General features: G+C 42.1%; 1 protein-coding gene and 1 long non-coding RNA gene across 2 annotated transcripts in view; one reads left to right on the top strand and one right to left on the bottom strand.

Moving 5' to 3' along the window:
- The window catches only part of LOC135973187 (uncharacterized), a 417,975-nt gene that overhangs the window by 331,254 nt on the left and 68,167 nt on the right, over positions 1-18,554 (bottom strand). The window lies entirely within an intron of this gene.
- Positions 12,980-15,691, top strand: LOC135973184 (uncharacterized). Its single transcript, XM_065554957.1, has 2 exons — positions 12,980-13,927; positions 14,922-15,691. The coding sequence occupies exons 1-2, from the start codon at positions 13,351-13,353 to the stop codon at positions 15,395-15,397; spliced, it is 1,053 nt and encodes a 350-aa protein (XP_065411029.1). The 5' UTR covers positions 12,980-13,350; the 3' UTR covers positions 15,398-15,691.

The raw sequence follows: 18,554 nt of genomic DNA on the forward strand, positions 1-18,554 counted from the left end.
AAGACCCCCTACGCTTATTTTTACCAGCTTAGGTTAAAACTTCCCCAAGGCACAAATCCCTTCCTTGTTCTTGGACAGTATTGCTCCCACCACCAAGTGATTTAGACAAAAATCCAGGAAAAAGGGCCAGTTGGAGTCCCTATTTCCCCAAAATATTCCCCCAAGCCCCTTCACCCCCTTTCCTGGGGAGGCTTGAGAATAATATACTAACCAATTGGTTATAAAGTGAGCACAGACCAAACCCCTGGTTTTTTAGGACATTGAAAATTAATCAGGTTCTTAAAAGAAGAATTTTATTTGAAAAAAGGTGAAAGAATTACATCTGCAAAATCAGGATGGAAGGTAACTTTACAGGGTAAATAAAAAGATTTTAAACACAGAGGATTCCCCTCTAGACTCAGCTTCAAAGTTACAAAAATACAGAAATAAAACTCCCTTTTAGAATAGGGAAAATTCACAAGCTAAAACAAAAGATAATCTAACACATTTCCTTGCCTTTACTTACAATTTCTGTAATTTTATATGTATCATTTCAGGTATCTTTTCAGGAGATGGTTTACCTGCTTGATCTCTCTCTGTTCAGAGAGGGAACAAACAAAGAGAGCACAAACAAACCCCTCCCCCAATTTGAAAGTATCTTCTTTCCTTATTGGTCCTTTTGGTCAGGTGCCAACAAGGTTATTTGATCTTCTTAACCCCTTACAGGTAAAGTGATTCTGTACCTCTGGCCAGGAGGGATTTTATGTTACTGCATACATAAAGGTTGTTACCCTTCCCTTTATATTTATGACAACCTCAGAAGGATATAACAGAATTTTGAATTTCAGAAGGCAGTTCTTTATGTGTTACTCATGGAATCACAAGGTAAACTCATAAATTGTTCGCCCTCTATAACACTGATAGAGAGTTATGCACAGCTGTTTGTTATTACTTGGAACCATTTAAATACTACTTTTTATGTTTAATAAAATCACTTTTTACTTATTAATTAACCCAGGGTAAGTAATTAGTTCCTGGGGGAGCAGACAGAACAAAGTTAATTACCAAGCAAAATAAAACAAAAACATGCAAGTCTAAGCCTAATACAGTAGGAAACTAAATCCAGGTAAATCTCACCCTCAGAGATGTTCCAATAAGCTTCTTTGACAGACTAGACTCCTTACTTCCAGCAATCACTCACTCCCCCATAGTTACTGTCCTTTGTTCCAGTTTCTTCCAGGCATCTCTTTAGGGTGGAGAGGCTATCTCCTGAGCCACCTAAAGACAAAACGGAGGGGTTTCCCAGGGCCTTACATGGGCAAGTCACATGTCCATTCATGACTCAGTTCTTTACAGGCAACCACCATTGTTTATATGTTAGTTTGAATGTTCCCAGGAAAGCTCAGATGTGGATTTGCATCTCTCAAGGTCCATTGTTAGCTAAGTACTTCCAATTACTTGACTAACCCCTTCAACTATGTTGACCAAATCTGCCTTATGTGCTTCCTACAGCAAACACTTTAAATACAAGCATAGAGCCAATGCTCATAACTTCAGATATAAAAATAATACATGCATACAAATAGGATGAATACATTCAGTAGAACATAACCTTTGCAAAGATATGTTACATGGCAGATCTTGCATAAAACATATTCCAGTTACACTCATTTACACTCATAAGCATATTTCTATAAAGCATTATGGGGTGCAATGTCACACCTCACTCCTCTTGTAATCCCACTGTAGCATGAATAAGGGTAGTGAAATCTGTACCCAAGGGAGTATAGCTTGGAAGGATGATATGCAAAGGTGGCTTACCACTTTTCTTTGCACTGTGCCAATTCTGGTGTTCTGTACATGGTTGTTTCCTCATTTGCAATGTTACTGCAGCTTAAGGGCTCTTCTAACCTACACAAAGCCCAGGATCAGTGTGTCATAGGAGCATCCTGACAATGCCCCCTTTTCTCATGCCACACCCATTTTGGCCTGCTGCACTGGCAACTAGGAGAGTGGTGGCTTAAGAGCCCCTTCTTTGAATCTGCTTCTCTGAAGATTCATCCTTAAAATTGGATGATTCTCCTTGGGCCAGTTAAGCAGGGTTTGTGACCAGATTATCCCAGCTTCTCAGCACATATGAGCCACGATGCACTGGAGGATCTGACCCCGTGTCACCTTGTAAGATTATAAAGTGTTAGCCCTGGCAGTTATTCCAGAGTTGAGAGGTGTTCAGGCCCATTTCTAATTCTGTCCCTATACATCTGGGACAAGCCTATACATTGACTCTTTCTTGTTCTCATAAAAGAGTCGCCAAACCAAAATGGATCACAGTGAGTAGAGTTTAACTGTTGACCTCTAGAGCACCTGTTTCTAACTCCGTCTACCCCACTATTAGGATGCATTGTTTGCATTTTCAAAAAATAGTTGCACTTCTGAAAATTACTTTTACTTAGAGGATTAAAAATTCTGCAATTAGTGAAAAGGGAACTTCATTATGAGATTTGAAAAAAAAAAAAAAAGGCACCAGTCTCCTGAATTTCTCTGAGTGAAAAGCTTTTTGCACATGTCTGTATGAAAGACAATATTGAGTCACACAACTAATGTAAACAACTGCCAGGGCATTACTACAGCCTCTTTCAATAAATTCTCTGTGGGTTCAAACTAGTGGACAATTAATTGTTATGGTCTATTTTATTTTATGGCAAATTACCATTCTGACAGAATATGTTTAAGAGTCTAAGTATTAAAAAAATGGATGCATTCTCTCTGTTGCTCTCTTTATGGCTACTTCGTTAAATTTATGATGCATATTGTCTGGGAAAACAAAGATAGTCAAGTATGAAATCACACTTCAGCCGTAAGACTTAAACCCAGTATGGAGAGAGAGTGATAATTCTGATTATGAACTTAATAATCCCCTAAAATATTTTTTAAATGGCAGGCCAGTCAAAAGGATATAATTTTAGCTTATCAGCAACCAACAGCAGTACTATAGCTAAATTTAGCAATATAAATGCTAGTCCTGCTGAAAGTTTAATAGCATTTAAAGTTAATCATAGGACCTTGCAGCTAGCTAATGTTGAAAAAGTATTTCTCAGAGGGAAAAGAAAAAAAAGCTCTTGTCAAACAGTGTGTCAAACTTTGCTGGATTTAAAATACTTTTCCTCATAATGGGCTGTCATTGACCTGTGTGTTAAGAATGTGGAGGTTTTTTTCTTGCTACTGTAAAAAAAATTCCAGGAGGTAAAAGTGGATAATGATTGAGGGTTTGTTGTAAATCAGTGAAGACTGGTTGAGAATGATTGAGACTGACTGAGAAAGATAACGGGTGTTCACTGTTTCAAATTCTTGGGGTTCTTTCTACAAGTGAATCTTTATAGGAACTGATTTCTAGTTAATGGTGATGTGAAATTTCCTAAATGTCCATCCATGCATTTGTACCATGCTCATCGCTGTGCTATCTGAATCCCTAATTATGGCACTGATTCAAAGCTCGTTGAAGTCACCATTGGCTTCATTGCATTTTGGATCAGCTCCCCTAAAATATTAAGTGGAAGGAGACAGTAACAGCCCTCAAGTTATGCATCTCTCAGAAAACTGCTCTTTACATTGGCCTTGCTGTGGCTCAAAGGGGAAAAATAAGCTTTTAAACATAACTTGAGTAAAGTCAGTCTATGTGTTCGTACAGTGACTAGCATGGTGGGGCCCTGATCTTGCTAGAGGCCTTTAAATACTTAACTGACTCATTTTACTTAAAAGATAGATATTTCCCCATATCTTCACCTTCCTGCTACGGGGACTATTAGAGAATCAAATTTTTAAACAGGTCCGTGGGATCTATGAATTACGAGAGAACTTTTTCAGTTGTCTACAGAGCCAACCTCTTTAAGAATTCATTGATGTCTCTCAGTAGTCCTCATGCTTCTATAGAAGTGGAATTTATGTGGGGGCCTAGGCATAGTTGCAACATTTTAAAAAGTTTTCCAAGGGACAATTCAAATAAGATGAGGGATTGGAGGGGGGGTCTGGACTACTTGAGGTTTTTGTGTGCATTCTAGAGAATTTTAGCGCCTCTACAGTAGAGCTTTGCAACCATCAAATAATTAATCCTCACCACACCCCAGTGAGTTAACCAAGTGTTAATACCCTGATTTTACAGAGAAGAATACAGAGAAAATAGCAATCACCTCAAGTTATTTGTATACAGAAGTGTGTTTTCCCTACTTCTCACCCTTCTTCTCTATTTGACCACTGTATATCTCTCAGTTCCAAGGAGCTTATGCACTCAGAACTCGCTAACCATGTACACACAAGGAGAAAACAAACAAACAAAAAGAGAAGAATTTTCCCTAATAATATCACAATTCAAAGAAATCAAGGAGTGTGAAAATAGAAAACAAAAGAAGTTGAGCCTTAACCAAGAAAAGGTCATTTGAAATGTCACTGAGAACATAGAGAAGACAGAAGTTATACTGGAGTGGATCTGGGAGGAAAGGTAATGAAGGTTGTACAGGATATGTGGAAGGAGATTAGATTTGAAGTAGAAAGGGGAGGCCAGATTGAAGTTAGAGATAGCTGGGGCCAAGAATTGTTTTTTGATGGGGAATACTAGAGAATTTTTGTATGCTGAGAGGAAGAAACTTGAGGCAGTCAACACAGAGATGGAGGAGGGGTTCAATTTAGTAAATAAGCAAGCTACCTTTGAGGCAGAAAACAGGGTAAAGAAGGAAGGGTACTGGGGAAGGGAATGATGGGAGAAGGGGGAGATGATGGAGGAAGCTCAAGTTAGATTTTATCAATCATCTCCTTGGAGAAGATGTCAAGAACTTAGACAAAGAAAGTCAGAAGGAGGGAGGGTAGAGGGCTTAAGGAGGGAGCTGAAGAGAGCAAGTAGGCATGAGGCTATCTGGCTGGAGAAGTAAAATTATTTGGAGTCAGACAGGAGTTAGAGATTCAAGCAGGCAGAGAACTATATAAGCAGTTCAGCGGGTACACCATTACCACAAGGGCTGGCAGGGAAGGGAGGAGAACGGGGAGGAGGACAGCCTTCCCTCAGAATTGTACATCCTTCTCTTTCTGCCAAGGTAGATGCAAAAGGCCTAGCCATATGGATGCAAAAAATGCAGAAACTCCCAGAGCAGAGCAACCAAGTGTGCAGGCTCACTCTCCCAGGAGCAAGCTACACAAGCATTTTCATCAAAATATGCCTTCTACAGTTTTGACTCCACACATCCTTTCCTCTTGCTAATTGGCTTTTTGTTGCAACCATCTCTTCAGCTGCCTCCTTCACAGTCTCTTTCTCTTCAGTCTCACTCCATGCTCTCCTCTTTCCTTCCCTCCCTCTCCTCCTCTGACCCCGATCTTCTCCTGTCTCCATTACTCTCCCTTGCCCTCTGCATCCCCTCTCCCTTCCTTTGTTTTTCCCTTTTACATTTTATTTTTACATAAATGGAAATAAATACAAATCCATCTCAAAATAACACACACACACACACACAAACACACTCCCTATCATGGAACTAACATGATATTTAACATGACATTCCCTCTGTTCACTCTGCATGGTATGTCCCTCTCTTTCACTCTATATGTGGCTTGTCTATTTAGATTACAAGATATTCAGTGAAGAGACTATCTCTTACTCTGGCTGTATAGTGCCTAGTACTGCATGGCCCCTTGCACTACTGGAATACAAATAACAATTAAACAAACTGAGCCCTTCAGCAAGAGATACTGTTCTGACCTACTAAGATCGCTCTAATTTAAATACAAAAGTACTATAATTGTCCAGGGTATATTTAATCAATATAATTGTCAAACTAAATTATGTCTTTTGAGGAATATGCTCACATATTATATTATATTCTAATTAATTATATACAGGTTCGTGAGATCTTTAAACAAATAATAAACAGAAGCAATTTCTATATGAAACTATGTATACATAATAGATGTGTGACAGCAGCTACAAATGTGTATAAATACTCACACTTCTGTGAAAAAAACTAGTTTATATTTTTTCATTGGGATTAGCAAATTACAACTTTCTTTTTCTTCTTTATATTCTTTTGTTGTCTGCATCACATAATGTCCAAGTCTCACACTTTCTGGATGAAGTGATCAATTTTATTAGAGTGTTACAGTGAATGTACTCAGCATGTTTCTATGTTACAATTATCAAGATGGTAATACATTTACATGTTCAGTATGTGATTAAAAGTTTATTTTATTCTATCTACACCTTATAAATTGTTATGGTTGTTTATTCAGTTTGATTTTCATATCTTTCCAATAAGAGAAAAGACTTTTGTTTTTGCTGTGCTATATACATGTTTTGTAATCCTGGTAACTGTTTACTTCCTTTTTTTATTATTATTTCTGAACACAATGTCTTCAACATCAGAATGTTTAGTAATAGTAACGTAACATCTAGTTTACAATTTTTCCCCCCAACAGTTCAGTGTTCTTACCATATGCAAAATGTGGTTCTTTAGTTGTTATGCAGTTATTCAATGCACTCTAAAAGGAATGTCAAATAAAAAGACTCCTGGTAGGAAAATTACACATTATAAATACATTTTAGGCACACTATTTCCGTATCAATTCTGCAGTTACTTTCCTGATTTGCATAATTTTAAGAGCTAAATATCAAACATGTTGTTAAACAATTCCAAACCATTAAATACAAATTTATTTTTTAGAACCATAACAGTAGCTAACAAGATCAGCATCAATACTGGAAGTTTGGGATCATCATAATATACTATTTCCACTGTAATCAAACATATAGCTTCAAGAACACCAATGTCAAGTGGCTGATATATGAATAATTTTAATTAGCTTTCCAGAATTCAGTTTACAAACCTTTTGAATTTTGTTTTATTATTTTATTTTATCTTCATGGTTAGTTACTACTTACTGCAATCTGGCTTTATCTTCTCCCTTCACCCTCCAGTAAGGTTTATAATAACTCATTAATTTATGTAGGATACAAAACAATTGAGCTATTGCTAGGTTAAGTTTACAATGTTCTAATTCCAGGTATTATATTCACATGACTGTAATATAATTAAAAACAAAGGGGAAAGAGGTGTAAAAATGATAGGCAATCATATTATAAAATATTATTTCAACTACTAGCTATTGGAAAGTCACATGGTCATAATCACATCAAATTAGTAAAATCTAAAAATAGTTTTGTTCATTTCCTGTACACCACTGATAAATTATTTACACACTGTCTTGCAGATCACTGATAAATTAGCTATAAACATCCTGTCCTCCTGAATAAATTACTTTATCATGAGATACATGGATGTTTTCCACATGTCTCTTAATCATGAGTTAAAAAGCTATACTCATTCAGTTGTTATCTCATCTAAATAGATGCATTAAATGAATAGTATAAAATCGTTATGAAAGCAATTCATCTGTATATTACTTAAATGGGATCTTTCACTGAATTTCATTATAAATAAAGGCGAGATGCTGCATCCTTATTCTTGTTGATCACAGACTCTGTACACAATGAAGAAAATATCCCGTTTCAAATCACTCCTCCTGCACACATTTGAAAATCACTTGCAATACAAGAGATATAAGCTATATATAAAACACATATCAATCAATCATTTAGCTCTTATAGAGTGCTTTTCATCAGCAGTGTTTAGGGTCTGAGCCAAAGTGTAGTAAAGCCAATGAAAAAACTACATGTAACTTTAATGGACTGTGGATCTAACTGTTAATGTTTACAGAGGTGACTATGCGTGTCATCTTCAGGTTGTTTCACTCAGGTTCCCAATGGCAACTCTTGAGATTCAATATCCTATGGCTCCCTTGCTACCAATGAACTATGACTAATAACCAGGCTGTCGCACATGCCACACTTTTATCTCTGTGAATAATGGGTTCTTTTGTTGATTTATTGATTGAGAAATCAACTGGTAAAGATTAAGTTTGGTTGATTAAACATAGATTAGGCATATAAAATCAAATAGCACACAAAAAAGAGGCTAATTTACCAATTGAGGGGCACCAGGTCTGCCTGCCCACACTCATTTGAGGTGGGCTACGACCTTAAGGGTTTGGATAGACTCCTTCTCCCTTGTTTATTCCATATTGCAATGTTTGCAGTTTAGCTGCAGAGCTGGTGTCATCTAATCATTAACAAATGTCAACATCTTACAAATCCCACTCTGCCCCAAATTTTCAGACATAAACAAGCATAACAATTTTGACCTCTGTTAGCATGGGTTCAAAACAAGTCTTCAACTAATCATTATTAAATGTTATATTCTGTCATATCTGCTTTTTCATTGTTTTTTCTTTTTATAATATTTTTATCTACCTATGCCTTTCTTGTGGTTTCCATTACAATTTATAATTTGTTATTCAAATCTCTTAGGCTTGGTCTACACTACCCCCCCTAATTCGAACTAAGGTACGCAACTTCAGCTACGTGAATAACGTAGCTGAAGTTCGAAGTACCTTATTTCGAATTAGTTCAAACTTACCTTGGTCCACACTCGGCAGGCAGGCTCCCCCGTCGACTCCGCGGTACTCCTCTCGGCGAGCTGGAGTACCGCAGTCGACGGCGAGCACTTCCGGGTTCGACTTATCGCGTCCAGACTAGACGCGATAAGTCGAACCCAGAAGTTCAATTTCCAGCCGTCGAACTTGCCGGTAAGTGTAGCCAAGGCCTTAGTCAATCATATTCACCTAGTCAGCACACATGCAATAGCTTATACAGCTATAAAAAACATATTTCCATTTAACAAGAAGTTTAGCTGTTATTTCCTAATAATTCTATATCATCTCTTTTTGCAAAGCTTCCTGGGAGTTCTTTAGCATAGTCATGATAAATGCTTAGGCTTTAGGCCTTCATCTGCCAACACCTCCCTCAGATTAGTGGACGGAATGACATTTTTCTTCATACACACTAGACAAGCACCTACCCAAAATAAATGTACTGTAACAGTTACTTTTGGTTTTATTCTGGTTTTTACAAATCAGAATTTTAATATCAGTTGATATACACCAGAAAAAATATATATAGAAAATTAAAGATGTTAGATGTAAACTGTCACAATCACATTTCTTATGTGAAGTCTGGTAGAGTTGCTCTGCTGTATTCTCTAACTTCCAAAAAGGGAAAGAAATAATCCATTCAGAAACTGGAATTACCTTTCATTAGAACGAACTCTCTCTCTTTTTCTACACATAAACACACACACACACACACTTCTCTCCCCGCCCCGAGAAGGCATGTGCCTATCTGTCTTATGGGGGGAATCTTTTCAATTTACTGGGAAGGGGTGGGGGATTAGGGGAAGATAATCTATCCCTTTGGGTTAATGTTGGTTTCCTCCATCCAAATTTCTTCCTGCCTTTCTCCCCCTCCTTTCTCGGTGTTGTAGAAAGTAATAACACAACACAAAAGATACATTAAAACATCAGAGCTACTGTGTTAAACAGTATCCTGAGTTGCTGTCTTAAATTGTCCATACTGAGTGCAAGGCAGCAGGAAAATAATGTTAATCTATAAACATGTTATGTGAAATCGTTGAAAGTACACAGTGGAATCAAAGAAATGGTGTGAACTGAGCATGTTTGAACTAAAAGAACTGTACAGCTCAGGGAGTTTCAAGACTACTAATTAGGTTACAGGGTTGTAATAGCAACAGACAAAATGTTCTTCAGCTGAAATTGTGCATATGTGGACCACCAGAAACTTGTTTTGATTGACAGTTTTGATGGACAAGATTGCTACCCCTTTTGGCTATTTCTTTTCTGAGGAGAAAGTTAAAAGCAGCTCAGCATGACAGCCGTCTTGGAATGAGAGAGAAGCATCACCATTGCCATCTCATTGACAAGCATCACTATATTTGCCTCCACCATTACCTTACAATGGGAACTAAGAACTGACCAGCTCACCATTGGGCCTTCCTTTTTCTTTAACCCAAAAGATTTCCTGACCAGACCAGATGAGAAGAGGGAACCAGACAGCATCATCACCACCATCGTCATCATCATCTCCTCCATGGCTGTGTCCTGAGCAACTTCTTAGTTGTGAACCTCTGGCTCCTGCAATCCCTGCACTTCTCCATGGCGAGTGTGTCAATTCCCACCACCTATTTATCTTTTCTGGCTTTTGTCTAATAAGCATCCAGCTTAGCCAGCCAGGACAAATCTAACCTTAAGTTGCAACACTTTGCTGTGTCCAGTTTGAGAAGCAAAACAACAACAGGTCAGATCCTAAACTATAATGATTACATACAGAACCGGTATTATATTACCTATTATACATACATTCCATCTGAAAATCTGCCAAGCAATGTGTGGAAAATTAGGGAGTTATCTGTATTATTTTGTATGAACATCATATGCGCGTCAGTTTACCTGCTTGTTATTATAATGCCTGAATGCAAGGAGTTAAATCAAGGGAAACCATTGGGGGAGGAAACAAACAGGAAATGAAGCAATGACAGTGATAAGGTACAGTAGGTCCTTGAGGAAACAGTGGGGAAGCTATTAATTGGGCAATGTCCTTGCCTGGCTCCAGATAGACTAGCAAAGTTTATTTTCTCCAGACCAGAACCTAGGATCAACGGGACACTAAAACCTTAAAGATCCTAGGCTAGAGCGCAAGGGTTTGTGTGGGCAGCAGCTGATGTAGAGAGGAGTCTCTGACAGAGAGAGATAGAGAATGCTTCAGGGGGCTGCCTGTCATGCCCAGCCCAGGAGTAGGGAGGTCTTGGCTGAGTAGAATTTACACTTTACCCTACGCTGACAAGGAAAGGATAAGTAAGACCTAGGTGTATAGGCCTTTATGGTTTTACTCTTGTCTCTGATACCATGTCCCTCTGGATAAACAAACAAATAATTATTTATACTGGAAGGGACCTTGAGAGGTCATCTAGTCCATCCCCCTATGCTGAGCCAGGACCAAGTATACGTATACCTTACCTGACAGATATTTGTCTAACCGGTTTTTAAAAACCTCCAATGATGGGGATTCCACAACTTCCCTTGGTAACTTGTTCCAATACTTAACTACCCTTATAGTTACAAAGTTTTTCCTGCTATCTAACTTGATTCTCCCTTGCTGCAGATTAAGTCAAATACTTCTTGTGGTACCTTCAGTGGACATGCAGACCAACTGATCACCGTGCTCTTTATAACAACCTTTTACATATTTGATGACTGTTATCAGCCCCCCCTTCTCTACCATACATAAAACATTAGCAATTCTTTCAACAGCATGTTTTCTAACCCTCTGCTCACCATTACCAATAACTTCTCAACATTAGTTTCTCATGTTCACATTAAAGTAGGAAACCTTTTATAGGTATTAACATTTTATATTCTTCTGTAATTACACTGGCTTGCAGACTGGAGTTCAGTTCATAAGATTCCAATTAAATTCACTGGATTCCATTTAAATGAAGTTTATATGAACTGCTGGACATACTGTAGCAGAACAGAATCAGAACATTACATTTATGATTATTTTCTGTCCTTTGATTTCATCTTTTTCATGTATTCTTTAAATAAGGAATGTAGATGCAGCCATGTAAGGCCCAGGATATTAGAGAGACAAGAGTGCTATGACTGCAGAAGTGTTAACAGGCCACTCTACCTTGAATGGTTCTTTACAATATGCGCTAACTACTTACACTAAACAATCCCTTCCACCTTGCATTTTGCTGTGACAATGGGAGTACTTTACCCAGACCTGAAGAAGAGCTGTGTGTGGCTCAAAAGCTTGTCTTTCACTCACCAACAGAAGTTGTTCCAATAAAAGATATTACCTCAACCAGCTTAAATAAGGAAGGCAGACATGGAGCAAAATCCACAGTTCTTATGGAGTGTCCAACAGTGCCTAATTCTACTCAACATGCTTTGCAAACCAAACTTCGCTTTTGTAACAAACACAAAGGAAATTAGACAAATGTGCAAATCCTTTGGCTTGGAAAAGGCCACAAAGGCAGTGGATCCAGCCCAGTGTGGGGAGTCCCAGCTGCTGAAAGGTCATATAGGGGAATGTCTTTCCCTTCTGCACTGTGGTTTGGCTCAGTCCATATGACCAGGCAGGTGGGTGGGTATAAGGCAGAGAATACAGTGGCCAAAACCTGCACAGAAAGGGGGAACACATTTTTTTTTTTTTTTTTTTTACAGAAACTACTAGAGCACTGAGGACACAGCAGTAGCCAGAGATTGGCCTTACCATTGTTCCTGGAGAGCAGGAGGTAGAATTCTGCCTTCCTATTCCACCAGAGAAGCCTAGTTAGAAAGCTCATTTACTTGGATTTTGAGCAGCATTTGGCTCAGAAGGTGGCTGGGTTAAGAGATGAAACATTCTGTTTTTTCCTTTTGGCCTGACAACTTTTATTCCCTTCTAAACCAAGCTGGAGTACAGCAAGCCTTCCTGTTTCCCCTTCATTAGCCAGGCCCGCACATGACAGTATTTTTAACCCCCAGCTTCACCCATTTGCATAAAGGGTAGGAAGATTTGATTTAGGAGCCTAATTGTAAGGCCCCCAAGGTTTACAAATTTTGGTCCTTACAATGCATTAAAAAAAAAAAAAAAAAAAAAGAGGTGAAGCCTCTCCTAATCACCAACTATTTTCAGATGGCGTTTTAAGAGTATCAAAAGCAGCCACAGAGACCAGCCAAGAACCATCATCTGTAATTCACTCCATCTGAGCAACAAGAGCCTGCAGACAATCTTACTGTTTTCAAAGCTTTGTTTTGCATTAACGCCTTATATTTGCACATAAATAATGTTACACATACATATTAGTCAATTCATTACATACGTTTAATAGGGAAGTTTGGTTTTAAGACACAGTCTTTGTAATGTGCTCATACATATTCAGGCTGGGGATAGAATATAGCATTATATACCTAGAGCACCATCACTAAAAATAGTATATGGGGATGTCCAAGACAGACATGAAATTCTATCCCGTCTTAGGCCTGGTCTACACTAGGCGTTTATGTCGAAGTTAGCGCCGTTACATCGAATTAACCCTGCACCCGTCCACACTGCGATGCTATTTAGTTCGACATAGAGGTCTCTTTAATTCGACTTCTGTACTCCTCCCCGACGAGGGGAGTAGCGCCAAATTCGACATGGCCATGTCGAATTAGGCTAGGTGTGGATGGAAATCGACGCTAATAGCTCCGGGAGCTATCCCACAGTGCACCACTCTGTTGACGCTCTGGACAGCAGTGCGAGCTCGGATGCTCTGACCAGCCACACAGGAAAAGCCCCGGGAAAATTTGAATTTGAATTCCTTTTCCTGTCTGGCCAGTTTGAATCTCATTTCCTGTCTGGACATCGTGGCAAGCACAGCAGCACTGGCAACGATGCAGAGCTCTCCAGCAGTGATGGCCATGCAGTCTGTGAATAGAAAGAGAGCCCCAGCATGGACTGATCGTGAAGTCTTGGATCTCATCGCTGTGTGGGGCGATGAGTCCGTGCTTTCCGAGCTGCGATCCAAAAGAAGGAATGCAAAGATCTACGAGAAGATCTCTAAAGACATGGCAGAGAGAGGATACAGCCGGGATGCAACGCAGTGCCGCGTGAAAATCAAGGAGCTGAGACAAGGCTACCAGAAGACCAAAGAGGCAAACGGACGCTCCGGATCCCATCCCCAGACATCCCGTTTCTACGAGGCACTGCATTCCATCCTCGGTGCGGCCGCCACCACTACCCCACCAGTGACCGTGGACTCTGAGGATGGGATACTGTCCACGGCCGGTTCCTCGGACATGTTAGGGGACGGGGAAGATGAGGAAGGAGATGAGGAGGGCGAGGCAGTCGGCAGCTCTCACAACGCTGATTTCCCCGACAGCCAGGATCTCTTCATCACCCTTACAGAGATCCCCTACGAAGCGTCCCCAGCCGTTACCCCGGACACAGAATCTGGTGAAGGATCAGCCAGTAAGTGTTGTAAACATCTAAACATTTATTTTTAACAAAACAGGAATATTAACAATTAAAAGAATGGGTTGTTCATGATTAGTGTGCCCTAGGCGCTTAACGGTTTAGTAATGGGCAGTGCAAGTTTTGAAAAGAAATCTAGCAATGTCCGGTTTTCAGTGATTGTCCTGCACAAGCCGCTCTACTGTTTATTCCCTGCTACTGCAGCTACAGTAAAATGCGGTCTATATGTCCGGGGATAGAGCAGTAATCCTCCTGGGACATCTCGATGAAGCTCTCCTGGAGGTAATTTGAAAGCCGTTGCATGAGGTTCTTGGGGAGAGCGGCCTTATTGGGTCCTCCGAAGTACGACACGTTGCCGCGCCACGAGATTATCAAGTACTCGGGGATCATTGCTCTGCACAGCAGGGCGGCATACGGTCCTGGTCTTTGGAGGCTTTCCCGGAGCATTCTCTCTTTGTCGCTCTCGGAGATCCTCATCAGGGTGATGTCGGCCATGGTGACCTGCTTTTAATTAGGTAGGGGAATGTTAGTGTTGGGACTGCTTTCCCGTTCCTTTACAGAACTGTAACCGCTGGTTTGCAGCCACGCGGTGGAGGCGGGAGAGGGGCAGCCGAAAGGGATCGTTCCCGGGGACAGCCGCGAGGGGGTGGGACAGGGGCAGAGTTCCCACTTGCCGGATTGCTGGCAGCAGGGACTGACATTGCTTTAAATGTGAAATGAGGCCAGTGGTAATATAAAAGTTTTAAACTGCCACAAGTGTACGGCTTACCATGTCTGCCTGCAACAGAAATTCCGTTGTGCTGCCTCGCTTCTCAAATGTGCTGTTCAAGACCCCAGGCACTGAATGCGAAGGCCAAGAATTCGACCTTGTGCTGAGTGCGCATGTGAAAGGTGCTGTGCATGGTCTTGTTCACAGAGAAAGACTATGTTCTTTGTTCACAACTACATTTATCTTTCTGAGGAATTCACTCCCTTTTTCCAATTTCCACAGCCCCGTCTGCGACTGTCTCACAACCTAGCCTGGAATCACACTCCCAGAGGCTAGCGCGGATTAGGCGTAGGAAGAAGAGGACACGGGAGGACATGTTCTCTGAGCTTATGGCCTGTTCCCAAGCCCAGGCAGCACAGCAGACCCAGTGGCGGGAGAACTTGACCCGAATGCACCAAGCCAACATGGATCGGGAGGAGAGGTGGCGGCAGGAAGACCAGCAGGCGACTCAAACGCTGCTTGGACTACTGAGGGAGCAAACGGACACGCTCCGGCGCCTTGTGGATGTTCTGCAGGAACGGAGGCAGGAGGACAGAGCCCCGCTGCAGTCCATCTCTAACCGCCCTCCCCCGCCACCAAGTCCCATACCCACCTCACCCAAAGTGCAAAGAAGGAGAGGCGGCAGAGTCCCTGCTAAGTCTCACTCCACCCCTGCAGAGAGCTCTAGTAGCAGAAGGCTCTCATTTCCCAAAATTTGAAAAGTTCTTTCCTTCCCGCCTGACACAAGCCCACGTCCAAGTTTCACCTCCCAATGCCATGTGTAGTTGATAATAAAAAATTTGTTTCTGTTAACTACTGTTTCAATCATGTTCTTTTGGAGGAGGAGGGGAAAGGGGGTTGGTAATTGGACAGGACAGTCTCCTTTGGCAGGGTACATAGTCGGGGGCAGGCACAGCAGCAGGGCACATACACAGTGCAGTGATGCAGTGACTAGTTACCCCGGTTAGTCTGGGAGGTTGTTTTCATGTTATGTTGGGGGGGGGGTGGGTTGCTCTGTGACTTTGTGGCGGGGGAGGGCAGTTACAGATCTTAAGCGCTGGTCCTTAGGCAGGATCACAGAGCCACACAGCATGGGATCTGTAACCGTCCTCCCCCTGCCACAAAGTCACATAGACCCCCCATACACACAGTCCCGATCAGGAGGGGTGACAGGCTCCGTTGAAACAAGCATCCCACCGCAGCGGAGCCTGTCAATCCTTGAGTTTAGAAGCTGCATTCGCGTCACAACACTACACCCGCTCCGCACCACAGTCTGCGTCCCAGTTTTAAAAAATTCCCGCGAAAACAGTATTAAAGAAAACGGTGTGCTTTAACAAAGTAGAACTATTTTTATTTCGACACGTGTGTTGGAGGGGGGGTGAAGGGGGTATGTAACTGGAGAGGATAGTCAACATTAACTGGGTAAAGAAATGGGGGCAGGTTTAGCTTCTCAGTACACAAACTATAAAGTCACAGGTTACCCTGCTCACTCAGGAACTTTGCTTTCAAAGCCTCCCGGATGCACAGCGCTTCCCGCTGGTCTCTTCTAATCGCCCGGCTGTCTGGCTGTGAGTAATCACCAGCCAGGCTATTTTCCTCAACCTCCCACCCCACCATAAAGGTCTCCCCCTTGCTCTCACAGAGATTGTGGAGCACACAGCAAGCTGCTATAACAATGGGGATATTGGTTTCGCTGAGATCACAGCGAGTCAGTAAGCTTCTCCATCTCCCCTTGAGACGGCCAAAAGCACACTCCACCACCATTCTGCACTTGCTCAGCCGGTAGTTGAAGAGTTCTTTTTCAGTGTCCAGGGCGCCAGTATAGGGCTTCATGAGCCAGGGCATTAGCGGGTAGGCTGGGTCCCCGAGGATGACTATAGGCATCTCCACATCCCCAACAGTTATTTTGTGGTCCGGGAAGTAAATACCTTGTTGCAGCCGTCTAAACAGACCAGAGTTCCTGAAAACACGAGCGTCATGAACCTTGCCCGGCCATCCCACGTAGATGTTGGTAAAACGTCCCCTGTGGTCCACCAGTGCTTGCAGCACCATGGAAAAGTAGCCCTTTCGGTTAATGTACTGGGTGGCCTGGTGGTCCGGTGCCAGGATAGGGATGTGAGTTCCATCTATGGCCCCACCGCAGTTTGGGAATCCCATCGCTGCGAAGCCATCTATGATCGCCTCCACGTTTCCCAGGGTCACTACCTTTGGCAGCAGTACATCAACGATTGCCTTCGCTACTTGCATCACAACAACCCCCACGGTAGATTTGCCCACCCCAAACTGGTTCGCGACTGACCGGTAGCTGTCTGGCGTTGCAAGCTTCCAGAGGGCTATGGCCACTCGCTTCTGTACACTCAGTGCAGCTCGCAACCGGGTGTCACTGCGCTTCAGGGCAGGGGACAGCAACTCACAAAGTTCCAGGAAAGTTCCCTTCCGCATGCGAAAGTTTCGCAGCCACTGGGATTCATCCCAGACCTGCAGCACTATGCAGTCCCACCACTCAGTGCTTGTTTCCCGTGCCCAGAATCGCCGTTCCACGGCATCAACATGACCCATTGCCACTGTGATGTCCTCGGCGCTGGGTCCCCTGCTTTCTGACAGGTCTGTGCTACTCTCAGACTTCAGGACATCACCGCGGTGCCATAGCCTCCTCGCCTGACTTTTCTGCATCTGCCTCAGGGAAACCTTTATAAGCTGTGAGGCGTTGAGAGCGGCCACAACTGCAGCGATGGTCACAGCGGGCTCCATGCTCGGAGTACAGTGGCGTCCGCGCTGTCAATGACTGGAAAAGCGCGCGAACTGATTTCCCGCCGGCGCTTTCAGGGAGGGAGGGCGGGAGTGATGGACGGATGACGACAGTTTCCCAAAAGCACCCTCGACTCATTTTGTTACCCAGAAGGCATTGCCGGCTACACCCAGAATTCCAATGGGCAGAGGGGACTGCGGGAACTGTGGGATAGCTGACCACAGTGCACCGCTTCGAATGTCGACGCTTTCACCGTTAGTGTGGACGCACAAAGTCGAATTACTGTCCTTAGTGTGGACACACACGTTCGACTTTGCAATATCGATTACAAAAATTCGATGCAAGTAAAATCGAACTACTCTCGTAGTGTAGACAAGGCCCTAGATTCAATCTGTTGCAGCAGCAAGACCCTGCAGCAAATTCTATAGCTGTTAAAGCTTTGTTTTGTATTAGCACCTCATATTTGAGGTAAGATAATGTCAGGCTACCTCCTTTTCCAGCCAAACAATTTTCATATCTTTCTCTTGTTATGTATTTTGATATATTCACCCCTAAACAGCTCCCTTTGGAGTTCTTTTGAATACCTGAAATACTAGTCCCATGGTCAGGGAGAAAAGAATATGTTCAATACAGTGCAATACAACATGGGAAGCCAACTTACAGGCACAAATTATCGGTTCATTAAAGTAAGAGGTGTGTTTATATGGGTTCTGCAGTAGTCTGAGATTTTCCTTGTAATATTATTTGCCTATCTCATTTCTTTTATGAACACTGTAGAAAAAAGAAGAACAGGAGGACTTGTGGCACCTTAGAGACTAACAAATTTATTAGAGCATAAGCTTTCGTGGACTACAGCCCACTTCTTCGGATGCATATAGAATGGAACATATATTGAGGAGATATATATACACACATACAGAGAGCATGAACAGGTGGGAGTTGTCTTACCACCTCTGAGAGGCCAATTAATTAAGAGAAAAAAAACTTTTGAAGTGATAATCAAGCTTGCCCAGTACAAACAGACAGTTAGATAACAAGTGTGAGAATACTTACAAGGGGAGACAGATTCAATGTCTGTAATGGCTCAGCCATTCCCAGTCCTTATTCAAACCGGAGTTGATTGTGTC

This window comes from Chrysemys picta, chromosome 1, assembly GCF_011386835.1.
Source record: "Chrysemys picta bellii isolate R12L10 chromosome 1, ASM1138683v2, whole genome shotgun sequence".
Classification (NCBI taxonomy): Eukaryota; Metazoa; Chordata; order Testudines; family Emydidae; genus Chrysemys; species Chrysemys picta.

Excerpts from the sequence above, each read along its gene's own strand:
- LOC135973184 (XM_065554957.1), top strand. The coding sequence starts at position 13,351 with ATGCAGAGCTCTCCAGCAGTGATGGCCATGCAGTCTGTGAATAGAAAG. Across the intron at positions 13,928-14,921 it reads ATCTGGTGAAGGATCAGCCA|CCCCGTCTGCGACTGTCTCA; the intron begins GTAAGTGTTGTA and ends CAATTTCCACAG.